We start from the raw sequence: 18758 nt of genomic DNA on the forward strand, positions 1-18758 counted from the left end.
GTCTGTTTGCGTCTGTCGTCCACGTAGCTATTCCATATTTTGCTGTTGCGTTATCCGAGGTGATCCAAGTGCAGAACATCACAATGCAAAACAATATTAATTATAATTACTATTGTAAACAGCACACACAGACAGGCCCAGGTGCGTGCGCAGGGTGGTGTGTGCTGTCTGTACAGCATGAATTGCACTTGTCTGGAGTGGTCGAATGGTCAGCCGAGAGCTGTACCAGCATTGCACAGCAGCAGCTGCTGGTTTCAAGGTTTTGTTGGTTACGTGAGCATGGTAGTTGCATACGTGGCACAGCCATGCATGGCCTTGTTGCAATGTTGGCCTGGAGTCATGTCATATCACTGTACATTCCAGAGTAATGCGTACATTCAAGAACGTGCAACACTATTCATGTAGCATGTGCAGCCTGATTGGAAACGACACTTTCGGTACAGAATCGGCGACAACATTCAAGAAGTTTCGAACAAAGTATGCACGTCTTGCAGCGAGTGATAAATCGATAGCGGCGCTATTACGGTGAAAAACGGCCACCTTCATAAAACAGAGCAATGTGGACATAATAATTCCCTTTGATCTATTCTGTCTAACGATTTGATCGCAAAGGGTGTCATGATTCTTTCCACACTTCCTCACTAGCTCGGGCATCGTCACCACTGAGATAAGCCGCTCTCTCTGCGCAGGTCCAGGCAGCATCGGAGCCACTGAGGAAATGCAAAAATAATGAAGTGCGTAAAGAACCCTTCTGTTGTCCTTCCTCCATAGATCTTTTTTTCATGCATTCGTGAATAAGTCGGCCACATGTCCACCCTTTTATTACAGGTTATATTATTTTGCACCGTGTTGTCTCATGCTTCAGTTGTCTTGTACATTACGCATTTTAGTTCATGTTCATCTCTCATGCTTATACATTATATTTTGTTTTGCACTTCTTTGTTCTAGTTTTCTCCAAAGTGAGTGCTGCACTTTTCTTTTTCTTTGTATGCTGTTTGACTTGTCATGTCTGGAGAAAAATGATGGCCTAATTTTGATAACTCTCTTGTGATTAAAGCAGTGGGTAGTTTTTTCTCCCCTCTACCTTATCTTTCTTTTTCTTTTTTGGAGAATGTTGGGTCTGTCTCATGTTTTACGCCTCTATATATACATATACACACAAATATATATATATATATATATATATATAATATGTTGCTGTTGTTGCCGTAGTTTATTGACATGCTGTTGCTGATGACTTCCCATGCGCTTTCGCGTTGCTGCTCGGGTTGTCGCTTTGTATCGCTTGCCTGTTCGTACTTGAACCTGTTGCGAGTGTTGACCAGGTGTGTCTGACAGACTTAGTGGCGTGTGCGCTCCAGTTTCTTGTGCAATATTTTAGCGCGTTTGGCACCTTCATACTTTTGCCTGCTGCGTGACAACTTGCCATTGGAGGCGGAAGCTTGTGGACCACAGTAATCCAAAGTACGCCAGTTATGTCTCATGAATGATGACACACTGCTGTCGAATGTCTTTATGATGAAGTTCTTGGGGCCTCCAAAACCCTTTGTTATGCAGGTCACATCATTGTAAAGGTCATGCACTGCACAGCTCAGAGTAGAACCAGGACAGAATCATTCTTTCATTATACAGGTCATTTCATTTTAGAGGCGCTCAACTGTATTTGTTTTCTTTTTTGCTTTTACTTGCAGTGGTAGTTAGGAGTAGTTTGTAGCTAGACATGGTTTACTGGTCATTTAGAATGTTTGGCGGTTCAAGCACGTTGATTGGCTCTCGTGGCAGCTTCTGCTTTCTGTCCCAACGGGGGGTGCTGTGGACACCGAGCTGATGCATTGTGATATTACAATGAATGTGAGGGTCTCTGTGACGCGTTGTGTGTTTAGTCTCCCTTCAGCAATCGCCCAGCACCCACCATTAGCGCCAAAAGCGTCTGCCACTATGTGGACCAATTATCATGTTTGAATCGCTGAGCACTGTATTGTACAGTACAGTGTTTGGCTGTTGCTTGTAAAGGTGCTTTATTTGCTTTCAAGAAAGCTGTAGGCACCATTCGAATTATGCTGCGATTCTGTTTAAAGCTTGGTTTCTTCTTTGTGCACGACGCATGTCTGTTTCTGAGTACAGTGTAAAAAGAAGCCTACCCTTTGGTTTTCAGCAATCTACAATGCTATAAGTAGATTAAAAGACGTGCAGATGCGGAAGCACACTATCAGTGCTGCAGAACCGTGCCGTTTTGTCACGTTTCCGGAATAAATATTCACAAACACAAATTGCAAATGGACTCAAGCCACAGTCATGGTTTTGAGAGACTGCACGCAGCAAGTGGGCTGCTGCATATAATGGCTACATGTTGGCATACATAATGAAGCCTCTATGTGCAATCCTGTGTCCATTCTCCCTGTGGTTCCAGTGGTCCACAAGCTTCTGTACTCAAAAGTTCACGGCCCACAAGACATTTTTCAAAGCATAGCCGCAGGTATTGTGGTTGCGGAAGTTGAAACACTCTTTGTGCTGCTAGTGCTACTGATGCGAACTGTTTATGTGGGCTTTTTTTTTTTTTACTCCATATGGTTACACAGCATGAAGCAGTGAAAATGCTATGTTGTCTATATTTGGGCAATCTTCAAAACAGTGAAAGGAAAATTTCTCGCTCCAGCTTTGTTGAAGTGAGATCCAAAACATTTGCTGAATAAAGGGAAAATCAGACATCCACCCGTTTGTAGCAATCGCTACGAACGGGTGGATGTCTGATTTTCCCTTTATTCATTACATCTCTCCACCTTGCGGGTTTCCGCAGAACTACTACGTCAAAACATTTGCTGTGTGGACCTTTAATTTTGGATTTCGTTTGCAGGCCTTGCAAAATGTTCCCGAGTATTTTGTTAGTTAGCGAGGTGTTTATGGTTCAGTATAGAGTGTTTCATACCAAACTTACTAGAGGCAGACGTGGCACTAGCGTCTATGCGCCCCGCCTGTGTAGGGCTTCATCTAGCATAGAAATCAGGGTCAGTACATGGATCCCTCTAGACTTTGTTTCTTTAGCTTTGAAGAACCTTCTGGGTCCTTGTGTTAGCCTAACATCGTAGCCTTATATTTGCCTAATGTACTCCCCACTTCGTACCGTCACTCTGTTTTTTAAACACTACGAATTTAAATAACCTTTTAAGATGCCTGAAATAGCCCCTCCACGGGGAGTGTCATCGCCCAAAAGCCATCCAGGTCTAGCAACTTGCACAATCGGAAATGTCGAGACATATTTATCCATTCTAAATCACATGAGAGAATAGAATACATGCAAGTGTAAAACATTCCACTGCTCTGAAGAAATATTGCACAACCAGCATGCAACACAGCTGAACCAGAAAGAATGATAAAAGCTGCACTTTGCTTTTCAGCTAAGCCATGACAAATTGTAGAAAAATGCATGTACCGTCAAACCTCCTTATAATGAAGTCACATGCAACACGAAAATACAATCGTTGTATCCAACATTCGTTATAAGCATATATTTGTTATATGATAACAGCTAGAAACTTAGTGGCTTCTTTACATCTGATAATTTGTTATATCCATGTTTATTACATCATGGTTCATCTGTACTACCCATCATTCTCATGGTTGTTGAACTGCAGTACTAGATTTCTATCTAGTAATTTTAGCAGGGAACTATGGTTCATTTAACAGGAACGAACTTATGTCTTACTTTTGCTCTTTTCTTTTACTTAGCTTCTTTGATAGAAGAAAATTAAGGTCAGTTTCTGTGCTTCGAAAACGTTTCACCAAGTACCATTGAATGTCTTCTGCGAGTCGCATTTCACTGCTTCATGCAGCCCATGCCTAGATGGCACCACTGTTCTTAATGTGCCCGCCCGAGTCGTCGGCAGTGACTTTGGGCGATGAATTTTTTTCTTTTTTTAGATGTTTCACATCTCTCTACTCTGCCCCAACACTTTGACTGGTGCCGCCTTTCAAACGAGTTTGGCGAGGGTGTGTTGGAGTTGTCTCTGTATCTTTCTAGATGCCGAGTGTGATTTATACCACCATGCCCCCTGTGAGCAGGGTTGATCTGTTAACCCAACAACCCCCTTGAGAGGAGCTGGTAAATAAACGTACTGTGAAACTTTTGTCGAGTGAGAGCCTCATTTCTTATGTGCAACACAGCCCAAGGTCCAAGGATGTTGAAAGTTTCAGAAAGCATGCGAGCCCTGTTTGTCTAACAGATGAATGTGGTTGAAAGAATATTCTACATCCAGCCACCATGACCATGAGTGGCGCTAGCTAACACTACCACGCTAGATGTAGCACACATGCCCTAGATGGTTGACGGGAAGACTGCCACCACAATAGCTCAATGGTAGATCGTCGCACACATATATGTGTTAAATGCGGATTTGCCTCCCACCTGCGGCAAATTGTCTTTTCGTCCACTTTCGTTCCCCATTTTTTAAAAATATTTCTACATAAATTTCTGCTATGCATTCGCTGACTTCACTGTTCGCTTGTTTGTTCCATACAAGTGAAGTTGCTGCCCACTACAGGAGTAATGCAAGCTTGCTGCACAAGTTATAACTAGGTGTGGTGCTAACTTGGCAAATACCTACGTCTTCTTGGCAGTACTGACAGTCATGAGAGTGATGTAGCCAAGACTAGAAAACACATCTCTTGCAATCTCCGCAATATATGCACTGTGCTAAGACAATCACCGACAGATTGTCTCGGTTCATGAATCAGCCTTTGTCTGAAAGGGTGCTATTGGGACTCTGCCCGAACCCTTGTCACCAACGTGACATTTTTAAGGCTCTCATTAAATTCTAGCACGAGAGCGGTCTGTATTTGAGTCTTTGCAGAGTCTTCACTGTTCAAGTTCTTTCACCACTATCTTTGTGCTTGTAGTGAACAATTCTTCTTCCCCACTTTTTTTTACTCCTGTTTCCTGACCCTAATGCTAAGTTGGCTTATCTGTATGACAATTATACCATTTTCATTGTCGATAATCTTAAAAAGATTTCCATCAGGTTTTAAAGTTCCTTGATAATTTGAAAGTACTGCCACTCTTTGAACTCTGCCGCCACCGTGCGACCTCCTCACCTCCTCGCCCATTGCACGTTCCTTCCGCAGGAATCGGTTCTTGTGCCCGCTTTTCTACACAATGGTTGGTTTCCGTGCTGTCGCCCTTGGAAACGTGTGGATCAAAGCGTTTTGCTTGTGTTATGTTTTAATTGGCACCAGTTTTCTATTGCTTTTTCTATATTTTTCTTTTTCGTTGGTGCCTTTTTTCTCCTTGGCTTAGCGCTGTGAACGTTGCACGTTGTATTTCCTGCAGTGTTGTGTTAGCACAATGCCATGCTGTAGTGCATGTAACTGCAGCAAGAGGCCTGAAGATGGTTATGCAGTTTTTATGATGCCACAAGGAAAGCCTGACGGCTTGCACAAGAACCAGTGGCTGCACAACATTGTCCGAAAGAACTTTGTTCCCACAAACAACAGTGTTGTTTGCGAGGTAAGGCGGCTTTCTTGTTGCTCCTATCAAAGCATCATCTAGTGCTTCATTTTCTTGTTTCAATTCTTTCAGCTTGCTCATCAGCGTTATTGCTGTGGCAATTTGTACGGTGCATAAAAATTGGATTGCCTTCAGTATGTTGAATATTCTGGTTAGACTCATCACTTCACACGTCAACTGTTCTTCAATCGGAAAGGCAGCGATATAGCGTCTGCTTTAATTCCGCATGGAATTTCTTGCCAGTGTGCACATGTGTACCGCAGGTATTATGCTCAGCGTGCCTTATAATGAAGTAGTCTCAAATGCATCACCCGTCCATGTGTTTGTCTTCTCAATGTGAAAGTAGCTTGCTCTGTGGGTTCTGCACTGAATAGGATGGTTGCCTAATTTCAGTGTGAACAAGTGTGTGCGATCATGTGAACACTGCCTGTGCACATGGCCTGTATACATGAGAAAACCAAACAATAATAGTCACTCACTCATTCCTACGTGGCAGCCCAATTCAGTGCAAATTCAAGAACTGAAAAATCATGCAGAAACTCCACTAGAGTTGTCTAAATACACTCTTAAACAAATGTACACCCTTTGGGGAATATCTTGCCACACAACAATAATCATCTGCCTTGCTTGTGTTTCCTTTCTTGAAAACGCTGCATTTGCTACTTTCCTGTCAAGAATGCTCTGTCATGCTGATAGCGCGCATGTTGTCAGTGACTTGGAAGTGCCAGGCTAGCAGCGGTAAGGAAAGCAAATGTGGACAAGACAAATGAGGATTAATGTTGTGCGGCAAGATACGACCCAAAGGGTGTAATCTTGCTTAACAGTGTACACGTAAGCATACCCCAAAATTTCAGTTGGCCCACACCCAAATTTAAGTTGGACCACGTCCAAATTTAACGCAGAGGGATGTTCCACAAGCAATACTAGATCAGATGCACAAAGTAAAGCATCTTATCAGGTGGAAGAAATAATGTCTGGAGTATAGAACTTTTCTCAAAGCTACTTTTACATCAGTACGTCCCATTCATACGTCTTCAAGAAGAAACCAACCTCCTCGTAAACGCTACCTCCAGGACTCGATGCTGTTGTCACCATTCCAAAAAATTTCTACGCCACTGGGGCGCGCAGCTGGTCCAAATTTATGTGCCCCCGTCGAATACTGCGGCCTATCCGCAGGAGCCAGAGAGGAAGAGCGTGCCATGCAATGTGTGCGCAGATGTCGCGCGAAGAGAATCGAGAAGGAAAGCGCCACCGGGAGCGGTGTGTTGCTACTTCCAAATTATCGAGGGACCTTAATTTTAATGGTATTGTAGCGCCATCTGTACAAAAAAAAAAGAGAGAACTAGAGACATGGATTTGCTCAGATCGTCTTTGGCAAGAAAAATTTCAACCATTCTGCGGTGGACGACCGCAGCTCGTCCATGGTAGCGGGCATGCAAACTGTGTGGATGTGCTAGGCTTGTCCACAGGAAGTAAAGGGTTAGGGCTGTGCAAATGTTTGAGCACAAATCTGTCTTTACCATTTGATTCGTATTCAATACAAATACGTTATAATTCGTATTCAATACGAGGAATAATAACTTCACTCGAACTGAGGACTGTTCTAAACGATTCTGCTGCGAGAGAGCTGCAAGTTTCCCTGCAGAGGCACCTGTCACTTGAGCGAGCACATGGGGCAGATAAATTCTGCTCGGTAATTTCCAATCATTCTATAAAAATGGCGTGCTGTTAGGCAGCCCATATACGAATTTGACGCCCCTTTAAAACAATGTGCAGTGTTGTAGTATCGCATTTTTTTCCCCCTTCAACTAACAAAACACTGTGTGCGTCTAGCGACGTGCACTTCCCTTGTTTAATGTATGTAAACACATTTTTTTTACCGAATGGACTCCTCACAAACTTTATATCTCACTTTATTTAGAAACGAGACGATATGAAATATTTGATTCAATATTTGAAATAATTTTATTTATTTTTCTCCAATATATTCAGTTTGATTCAGGAATTTCACTACTCGAGCACTCCTTTACGAGAATACAATGTAATGACAAAGGGGGCATCAATCCTCTTGTCAGCAATGACCTTTATGGCATTATATTGCATGACATTAATGTTAGCATATCCTTAGTGCCTCTTAATTGTGTCATTACTTAGCATGACCATACAACGGACGATGAATGTCTCTTGACGCTATAATACCTCTTATCGAATTACATAGGACAGTACAACTGATTAACATGAGAAATAATGCCTTCCGTCATTCTGTTGCATTATGATAAGTAATGTCATGAGCATTAATTACATGGTGTTGTTATTGTCGTGTTAAGTATTGGCACAAAAGTCATAAATGACAAGGGGATCAATACTTGTCATTCTGTTGTGTGGTCACATGCTAAGTATTGTGACAAACATCATTAATTTCCACCACAGTGGCTTAGCAGCTATGGTGTTGCGCTGCTAAGCATGGAATCGCAGGATCAAATTACAGCCACGGTAGCCACGTCTTGATGGAGGTGAAATACAAAAATGTTTGTGTCCTCCCGTGGATTAAGGGCCCATTGAAGGTCCCCTGGTGATCAAAATTAATCTGGAGTCCCCCGCTATGGCATGTTTCATAATCAAATTGTGGTTTCAACACATAATACCCCAGGAATCATTCAAATGTCATTAATGCATTACCCCTCGCAGACACCACTCCCCACTTGTGGGAAAAAATTTTTTTCACAATAAGCCACCTACAAGTAGGTCTCAGTGAAACTATATAGGTCAATTGCAAATGAGAAAGCTACCATTGCTTATTTTTAAAAGGTATGTACACAATAATGTACAGAGCATCACGGTGGTCACAAAATTCAACATTGCTTCTCAAGCATGGAAACTAGCAGCAATTGCTGCTTTTCTCTTTTCTCGGACAGAGCAGCAAACCGTCAATGGACATCTGTTGCCCGCTAGCTTACGGCTAGAGAGCTCTGAGCTGGCTCTGTTCCTGGCAGAAACCATGAGTTTCTGGCCACAGTCTTCTTCGTTCTTTGGGAGTCATGTTCACATTTGTGTGTTTCGTTTGAACATTTGGTATTTGTTGGTTCAAAAATAACCTTGAAAATGAACTTAGGCATGTGCCCGAGGAAGTGTGTGGCGTTTGAGTGATGTCCTCATTCAAGAGGCTTTCGGGCTGTCCACTGAGCACACTGTTGGTGTTGGTAATGGTGGCGGGGAGGGAAGGCAATTGCTCTCACTGAAAGTTTCACACTTTTCCACTGTACTAAATAAAACCTGTAAATTTGCATCTTGCACATTCTCTTCATCCAAGTCTTCAATGCAAGCAGAGCCGATGAAATCAACTCCAGCAACCTCATATTCTCCTTCTAGTCACTCGAGTCAACGTCCAAGAAGTTTCTCATTCGGTTTTCTCCAGCAGCTCGTCCACACATTATTTGTGTGTATTGTAGTAATTCTTCTCATGAAACAAGGAAGGACGGGACGCAACAAATGCTGCAGAGATCTATGAGCAGTTCGTTGGCTAGCCGAGTTGAGCCCTGATCTGCAGTTCACACCGCTTTGCGTAGATCGTTCTGAGCACCTCAACCACGACACTTTACAGGTTTGTGACCGTACACACAGCATTCTAGCACTGAGAGGACATCTAGTGCATGCGGTTGTTGTAATTTGGTCTCGATACACTCTCGTGATCATTATGTCGGTTGGTAATATTTTTGAAAGTCTTAGACAATGCTGGAAATGCAGCAGAAAATGGGAACAATAGCTCATCTTGCGAGGCCAAATTGCATGCTGCCATGCTGAATACTTCGCGCATTAGTTGTATGTGCATTCACTGTACAATGCAGTAAACTGCACAGTTGCAAGACTAAGGGTTGAGAACTCTGCTGAAACCAAGAAATTAGCTGGATCTGTAATGCACCAGGAGGAAAAGGTGAGAGCTCACAATGTTCAAGCACGTAGCTCGCAATAGTGCAAGCATGTAGCGTCTGAAAAGGTTAATACTTTTTTTTTGTTACATTGTGCTGTCATGTTAAGTAATGTCCCTTCCATACATGCCCATAGGCACGTGGTAAGAATGCACATATGTAAGTCCATGGTAAAACTTTGGTCGGTAGAAATGCTTGCCCCAGACAGACAGACAGACAGACAATGAACTTTTATTGAGGCTTGCCCCATATTTTTCTTTTTTTCTCCTATTGTCACGTTTCGTGGTGCACAGAAATGTGAACGTCTAAGTGCTATTTACGTTTAAGAAACTGTCTTAAAGACAGTTTCTGTTAACATTCAAGTTGGTCTGTATGAAACTTTTCAAGCACAATCAAGGCATGAGTTGCGAGCAAGAAGATTCAAAGACAAGTATGCTTGAAATGGCATGTAGTAGCACACAATATGCATTAGTTCAAGCACACTCATGACAAAGTTGTTAACCTTATTTGCATTATTGCAGTTTTTACAAGCATTACCAAGAATTGTCATGTTTTTTAAAAAAAAGCACACAGTTTGCAAATCCATAACTGTGCACAGTTCTCTAACCTCCAAAACTCTGTCACAGTTGTGTAAACTGCATCTGTTAGAGCAGCTGAGGTGAACAAATATACATAAACTTGCAGCTTATATGAAATTTTGTAAAATGCATACGTAGGTTTTGCAGAAGTCCTACTCGTAAATTGGTGGCTTATTTGAGAGCACTTTGCAGTACATAAATTTTTGTTCGCTCAAGATTCCACAGTTATCGCCGAGTTAAAGTTATCTTAATACTTGAGTTTCTCAAATTTTGCCATTTTAAGAAATTTTTAAAAGAAATTGATGGCCTAAAAACTCCCAATTATTTCAGATTTCTCTGTTCCCCTGTATTCAGAGGGGGGATGTTTAGGTACAGCTTCCTCTTAAATGAACACTTATTTTATGATGCCTGCTGGGCAAGAACTCAAACCAATTTTACGTCTTTTATTCTTTGATCATTCCACCACTCTGCATTGATGAATAACATAACAGCCATTATTATTATCACTGGTGTTTGCATATTGAAACATGGGAATCAAGTACAAATGCCATAAAGGCTTCAATTATCGAATGGAATATATTACTGAAAGGATACCAAATCAAAACAGGAGGCCCATTACGGTAGCAAGAAATAACCACATATAGTGTGCAAGATGCCCACCGCTATGTTTGGCATATTGTGCTACCAAGTGTAACTACATTTTGCAAGTAGTTGCAGCTCGTGTTTCATTTAGGTGACAATATTTTTTACGCTTCTAACAGCAGAAGAAAAGAAAAAAGCATGAAGAGGAAACGAGGCCAAAAAAGATTTATTGTCTTCAATACACATTCAATGCTATTTGGAACACTGTCCAAAGGAACATGTAAATGGTCACTGCAGTCCCAGGTGAATTATTAGCCATATTTAAAGGAACACTATAGAGAAACACCAAACTATCATTTGAGAACTCTATATTCATTCATGTGGCAGCAAAATCTTGGTTGCCATTGGAAAAAAAAAAAAGAGGCCATACTTCTTCCTTGAATCTCGAATTCAAACATCACACGTGACCGTTTCTTGCCGTGGTGAAAGTTAGTAAAACTTGCTGTGTTGCATCTCGGGGTCCTTTAGAATGCAATGCATCCTTTTGCTAGCAAACCGTTAACTAGATAAGAGCAGATGCTGTCGAAACCCGTGATGTCGCTGCGAGTTAGCGTGAGAGCTTCATGGACAGCGCAGTCATCCTTGTTAGTTGTTCGTTTTACAGCAAAGCTGTTAAGGGGATTGTAAAGTACTGAAAGTTGGACAAGTTTGTAGCTGTTCATTATGAGACTGCAGTGCGCACAACAAACCAGACAAAGAGCGTTTGTGTGTTACCTTTGCTTTGTGTGTCGTTTGTTGTGTGCGATGCAGTTTCATGATGTTAAGAGGAGTTCTGCAACGGTTTTCGTGCGGCAACCGTGAATGCCGACGTCGGCGAAGGCCAGCATGGTTGGCACCAAATGTCAATCAAAGGACGGCCAGCAGTGCAACCTGTATCGGAGCCCAGAATTTGCTCCGAAATGCAATTATGAATGCTTATACAATAAACTTTGCATATACCTCACCCTAATGGACAACTTTTTTGCGCAGTTTACTTCAACCAGAAATCAGTAGTATTTGTTACCCATGCCCCGTTTCACCAGCTACGTGTTGGAGGTCGACCAGGAGGCACCCAAATTGGCAAACATGTTACGGGTAAACATGTTACGGGTATCGTGTCTGGGCTTTCTTGGCTAAGGTCAATTTTAGTATCTTCTGGGTACATTCATGCCGTTGTCCTTTCTCAAAATAATTTTAAAGGAAAAATGCAAGCCTTCGTGCAAAGCTTGGGATAGGCGATGTATATGATAAGCATACCTGCCAACTTTCCCGATATGCACGGGAGACTCCCGAATTCTGACCAATCCTCCAGATTGAACGTGCACAGCCATAAATCTCCTGAAAAACTGCTCAAGCCCCACTGCAAAAAAAACGCAAGAAAAACCACATCGTAATTGCCATTATGCTAGGTAGCTAGCCAAAGTCGGTTTTAAATCCAAGCCGCCTGTGTGTAGGTAGTACTGGTAGTGCAGAGCATGACTGGCATTCTTGAGTCAGCTTCACCGCAATATAGCCATTTTATCCAGAGAAGCAGATTAAGAGTAGAAAAGGGGCCAGTGTCACAGGACATAGTACATGTTGCTTAATTATACATGCACGCATGTGCCGTCTCCATGCAAGTGCCGTGATGTCTTATAAATCTACTGGCAGCCATTCAGAGCTGTTTTTGACATTGCTGTGGCCCAGACAAAAGAAAAGAGCTATTTTTCTTTCGTCGTCATCGTCTTCGCCCCCCTCCCCCCGCCCACACACACTCCACTTCCAGCTCTGCAACACTCCCAAATTTCGAGGTTCCCAGGTTGGCAGGTATGGAAAGGCCTCGGGTGTAACGAAAGAATGTCATAAGATATAGTGAAGCATTTGCAAAGTCTTGAGTTGATTTTAGGCAGTGGCAAAACAGACTCTTTCCAAAGGGTATGAGAACTCTTTTATGCAGCTTTGCTGTCTTTGATGTACGAGTTGCTCAAACTGACATGCATCTGCGAAGTGTTTCTTTTTTTCTTGAGTCTCTTATGGGTCACCAAGCCTCCTTTCACGGTAACTGTGGCTCCCCTGTTGTTGCAGTAGCATAATGATATACATGATTGTATATTATTGCTAATGCAATATAATTTAATACGGTCAGATCTCATTACCACGAAAATGCATTAGACAGAAAAATTACCTTCGTTAAATCCTACATTCATTACGAACTTATATGTTTTTAGATGTTCACATTGGCAACAGACAATTTATATCTACTGCATTATGTCCTGTAACTTGCTATGTAGGGGTTCGACTGTGTTGCTCTGTAGTGTTCCTTCACAAAGATTTCGGCGTACACAGGTAGTGCTGACTAACTCCTCTGACACAATAATTGTGCACTAAACACCACAAATGCTACAAACAAAACAGGCAGCAACGCAAGTTCCAATGTTCACGAAACACACCCATCCTCCTGGGGCAATTGCAAAGAAAAAAAAAAGAAGTTCATTGTGAATTACTTTACAGTTCTAAACAGCAGCAACACTTGCTCACAGTGGGTACACGAAGCAGGAACCCATGCTCTGCATAGCCCCATACATTCGTCCATAACCAAGTATGCAGAAAACAAAAATTACTGAGGGCACCTGAGCACTTCTTACGAGTTGTGAATGCAAAAGCATTAATGTCCTACCGAACGCCGCAGAGCGGTCCTTCCGAGTTTTCGGCTGCGTGGTATGTTAATCGAGTTTTGCGATTAAATTGGTGCGGGTTATCTTTTTTTTCACAGTTTATACATTAGCATGGCGACTGTAGACCGAAATACTTTTTATAGTGATGAGAAATCGAGGACCCCGTATGCCACCGACATCCTGCGCGACGAGAGACGGAGAAAGGAGCAGCTGCCACCAGGCCCAGCTGTTGCGTGCAGCAGCTAAGCCCAGTGGGGGGGTGAGAGAGAGGAATACGGAGCAAGACGGCTGAGCACGGCCGTCCAGGCGCGCTCATGATGTGGCTTCGCAGACAATGGGAAGTTAGATGCCGTTTTGCTGCTACAGATGCCGGTTTTTTAGCTCGTGGACCATTTGACGCTTTCGCATTATTAAAAAAAAAAGACAGAAGATATAAATGTTTCAAATTTGCGAGTACCTTATTAAAACAGAAGTCTGCTCGATTCCTGTTTGAAGTTGCATGCATTTGCACAGCCCTAGTTGTCACAAGCCACTATGTGATATTCAAAGAAACAATATGACATTCTCAAATCTAATGTCACTACAAAAGTGCTGCCATATATTTTTGAACTTGCGGAAGTTGCACTACATGCTTCTCACACTGATGACACTTGGCAGGTGGGAAGGTTGGGGAAACTCAAGGTACCCAGAGGCGGATGAATCTTTACATGACGGCTCACTCCGTTTCCGAAAACGCCACGACTGCCATGGACAAGTGCAACGAGAACAAATCCGAGCAGCACTCTCATTTACTTTTTTTTTCTGAGCAACACCATCATACCTAGCCTTACCGCTACACGAAGACACCAAATTTTGCTGTGTGCAATGATGTCGCAGCAAGGTTGAGGATGTCAGGTGTGTGGCATTTAGAGATCAGTTCTAGTATCAAGTTCAGATATGTTGCAAGCACTTCCCAACGTTTATACTAAGTAAGCTCATACTTTAATACTAAGCTCATGCCTTCGCACTTGCCAAGTGTCGTCTAGCGTGGTTCGTGAAACGTGCGGTAGACTTTCTACAAGCTACACAATATGTGCCAGTACTCCTTTTAAATGATGCAACACAATTCAAAACTTTCCCAGCACTGACATAATGAGTTGTTAAAAACATGACACTGCATCCACAAGTCCTTGAAAAAATAAAGTTTTTTAAATTCAACCCATCAAACAATATCACGGTTACTGCCACATTCTTAGCCCGTGAAAAAAAATTGAAGATAAGGAACCTCAGTACTACACTGCAATTTGAGGGTGGTTGTTGTTTACATCTCGCTCATATTTTGTTTTACAAATACTGAAGTTACGGAAACAGGAATATACAAGTCAAGCCAGGCCGGGCATTTACCAAAGAAAGCCTGTCAATAGGGGTTCGTTAGAATGGAATTTTCTAGTCTAAGATGAATATTCTGAAAACTCTGGCTTACACTCAAGTAAGAAACATTTCCTCCAGAAGAACAATCACTTCAGTGCAATTAAAACAAAGATGAACAAAGAATATTTCACTTGAATGCATAAACAAATCTGCAGGCAGCCTATATTCCGTTCCATACATGCCAGGCAACGCTACAAAGGCTTCTCTCACTGATTGCATGCGTTAGCAGAAAAACTGTGCATCACACATGAAAGAAAGGCATGGGTATACACCATGTGCTCTGATGTAACATTAAGTCTCGTACTTCGATGCAGCAAAATGCAATGTAATTATTGCATGGAAGGCATCACAGATGTGAAACGCATGTATAACTGAACCAGCAGAGAAAACACGTAAGCGGGAGATGGAAATTCAAGACGACGAGCAAAAAGTCAAGTGCACTTGTCGAAACATTGGCTCCCGCTTTTACCTTGTTCTCGTTTTGCTCATCGTCTTGAACAAGCAGCGTGGCATGTTCCTGCAACCAGCAGCCAAAACATAGTATGCCACACACTCGAAGCACAAAGGCGCACAAATAATATGCAATTTGATGTAACTTTAATGTCCACAATTTCTAGTTGCAATATGTGAATTACTTATCCCACATTCTCGCAGATGGAAAATGATTGCACTGCGTAATGCATGGAGTGATATTTCTATGACTGCACTACTTGCGTAGCCTTCACAGCATTGCCTGCTAGACATAAAATGGAGAATATGAAAAGAAAACTCGATTTGATAACTGCAACTGCAAGGTATCATGGTAAAACAAAACAACAGTGCTTTCAGTTGACGTTGAAAACTAATGCCAGACTGAATATTTGCAGCAGAGACAGTTCAACAACGCAGATTCTAACTAGAGCATATTAGTACGAAATGCTGGAGCAGACAGAACCCACGGAATAGAGAAGGGCGAATGCTGTTTTACGTTCGTCAGCTGCAGTATGTTGCGCTGATATGCCTCAGTTAGAATGCAGAAACAAAACTAGCCCAACAGCCAGTCCTAACAACACACATTCGAGGCAATCTTGCAGTGTATCTTTTCACACAGCAGGCACTAACAACCATTCTTATCTGTAATATTTAGCCGCAGATGAATATTCGCAAACATTGAATATGAAATTCTAAAACCAAACACAACTCAAAAGAGAAAATCTATTTCAATGTTATTTGAAATACCGAACGCTCACATACCCCCACTTGCCAATGCTTACAAGTTGGCTAGCTGCAGGCTATTTAAGCATATGGTTTAGCAGCACTTCCTTACCGTAGTTACAAGTACAGTGGTGTCCACTCTTAATGGGACACTAATGAGAAAAACCAAGTTACCAAATTTAGTGTTTGGCTCCTTCAGAATACAATGTATCCCACCTTTACGAATAAAAGGTTAACTACTCCTGCGCAGACGATGTTAAAACTCATGACATTATGGCTAGCTGATGCTGGAACTTCAAAGTAGCATCACTACCTGCCTTTCGTTTTTTGTTTGTTTTTTTGTTTTTTTTCTGGCTAATATCAAGCCTTCACTTTTACTAAAGTGGCTATTTTGATATTCTAGAAAAGTAACCATATTTTTTCTGTGAACAGCAGTTAACGAGTGCTTGACTCCTTGACACATTTAGGGACTTCCACGTGGTATCTTTAGAAGAACAGCCCTATTACTTCTGCTAATCTCCAAGAGTACCCAAGAAACACCCAAAGAACTCTTGCATACGTCTGACAAAACACCATGGCAACAACCAATTTACTCCGGCAATTAAATGTTACAACCTGTTCCATTACGAGATGGGCTGATCTGTAAACGTAAGGCAATGTCGCATAGCGTCTCAAAAAGATTTAGCTAGCTGTAGCGAGGAAAGTATGGGGAAATCTGATGCACTCGCACAAGGAAAGTGAATCGCTGCTAAGCACCACGACGCACGTGGCAGTCGTCAAAAAGCAAGCTTGCATGTGAAAAGGAGTGTGCTGAGGTTGTTACTTTCCTGTGCCATGCTTGCATCTGTGGCCTAATAGGTAGAGCATCGAGCAGTCAAAGGAGAAGCAGGCTAGCAAGCTGTGAGAAACATTCACAGCTTCAACGTAGCAGCATACACGTACTGGCATTGCGCTACTTTCCCTGCGCATTTGCGTCACAAGATTGCAAATCTAGCAAACAGCATTGCATGTGCAACCAATGCTGCAGGCACTGCGTCTCGACCAACCCTGTGGTACAATGCATGAAATGAGTTCGACAGGTTAGTGCTCGTATGTTCCTAATGTATACACCGTTTCATAGATAGCAGTCAACGCTGTGGAAGCTATGCAAGAAGTTTGGTCAAGAGAAGTGATCACTTCACACGTTCCGTCTATTCCTTGCTGCGCGCCAAGGGTGTTCGCTCGCACGAGGATGCACGTGAGGCTCTTCAAACTGGGTTGCAAGTAAAAAAAAGAAAAACGAAAAGAACAAGAATAAAAATGACCTAAAACAGTTCATTAGCAACTGTATACCACAGGGTGTTTGTTTCTAAGGATTAGAACTTGCTTCGTTCAATACTGAGCCTATGTAAGCAACAGTTGTGCACAATTGCAGTAAAAAAACATCCAGCTATATCCAAGTACGAACAAAGCTACTGCAAGAAGGCTCACTAGCCTCCACAGCATCAACTGCTATGTTTGGAACGGAGTATGGTTCTGCTTTCCATTTACTCGCGCAAAGCAGCCATGCCTTAGTAGTCAGAACACAAGGCTTGAAAACTGCACATTCAAGCGCGACTTCTTGGAGATTTTTCTTTTTTCCCCACGTGCGAGGCATTAACTGAAACACGAAAAACAATCAGCCAGCTCTTTTCTTTTTCCTTCGTTTCTTTAGCTCATGTAACTGCTGTTCACAGTAGCAGCAGTGGATATGTTTGTGGTCGCTCGATCTGTCTTGGCTGGTCCAGTGGCATCAACACCATTCACAACTGTGTAGAAATGCTGAAGCACAGCTCGAAAAAGAAAAAAAATTGTGCAGATTCCACAAAGTGTGAGAATTGGTTTAGGCGAAGCTTTCTTTGGATTTTGCAAGGAATGCTGTTCTTTATTAACAGCCATTCCCACGTACAGAGTGCACGACGAAGTTGGTCACATTTACGTTGGGCGAGGCGCTACCCTTTGAAATATGTGTGGCACTTCAATACTGCATACACGTCCGACAGAAACTGGAATTTTGCACACTCTGCACACAGAACCGAACTCATCCTGTGCAATGTAGTTCGAGCGTACTTGATTGCAGCCATAAACGACATGGTTCCATTCTGCTGCTGTGTCTTTACTGTGTGTTGACACCATCCGGCCTTCCATTTACAACCAAGCATGCACTCGCGTTCCAAGCCATTAGCTGCATATCGATGCTGCTCTGCTTCACATATCTAAGAGAAATGTTCACCGTGCTAATCGTTAACTATCGCCTCCACTCGATACCGATACCGCTGTGCTTTGCACCTCTAAGCCAACATATGCTTACCGTAAAATACCATGGAAGCGCCCAGTATTCACATTTCCGAAACTTCACAATTCTGAAAATTATATGTGAAGTGCCCGTTTCCTCCAAAGTGCCAGCATCAGCCGAAATGTTCACCCCACTGCAGTCGCTACGAGAACGCTGGGGGTGACGATGGAGATATTTGCTTCCTTGCCGTGGAAAGGGAAATAACGATCGGGGTGAAAATGCAGAGTGACAATGAACAGTCCTTGAAAAAAAACCCAGTGGTCGCACGGCTTTTGTGAGTCGCATCTTGATAAAGCGTGCATGCAGCCACTGTTTCCACACTTCTCGTGCATTCTGCTACCCACATAGCCGCTGTTCAAGTCGCGCGAGTGTCGGCGACGAATGCATTGACCTCCAATTTTGCACTGACTAGGAAGAGTCGTTCGCTGGTTTCGGTGGCGATGAATAGGTGCTAGTGCACCCCATCATTTACCATTTAAAAACAAACACGCTTCCTTCGATTCCGTAACCACCGTAGCCATACCTCGAAGTTTTTCGTTGGCCATCATCTTGGATTCTTAG

The 18758-nt window shown here is 42.6% G+C and overlaps 1 protein-coding gene across 1 annotated transcript in view; it reads left to right on the top strand.

Annotated features, from left to right (window-relative positions):
- LOC126528936 (uncharacterized) overlaps positions 1-4124 on the top strand; it is a 69320-nt gene extending 65196 nt beyond the window's left edge. The window contains exon 18 of the mRNA XM_072290025.1: positions 690-4124. Within this exon, the coding sequence (XP_072146126.1) occupies positions 690-794 (105 nt within the window). The 3' untranslated portion in view covers positions 795-4124. The remainder of the gene's footprint in view (positions 1-689) is intronic.
- Positions 4125-18758: the final 14634 nt, after the last annotated feature.

The sequence above is a fragment of the Dermacentor andersoni genome, chromosome 8 (assembly GCF_023375885.2).
Source record: "Dermacentor andersoni chromosome 8, qqDerAnde1_hic_scaffold, whole genome shotgun sequence".
Lineage (NCBI taxonomy): Eukaryota > Metazoa > Arthropoda > Arachnida > Ixodida > Ixodidae > Dermacentor > Dermacentor andersoni.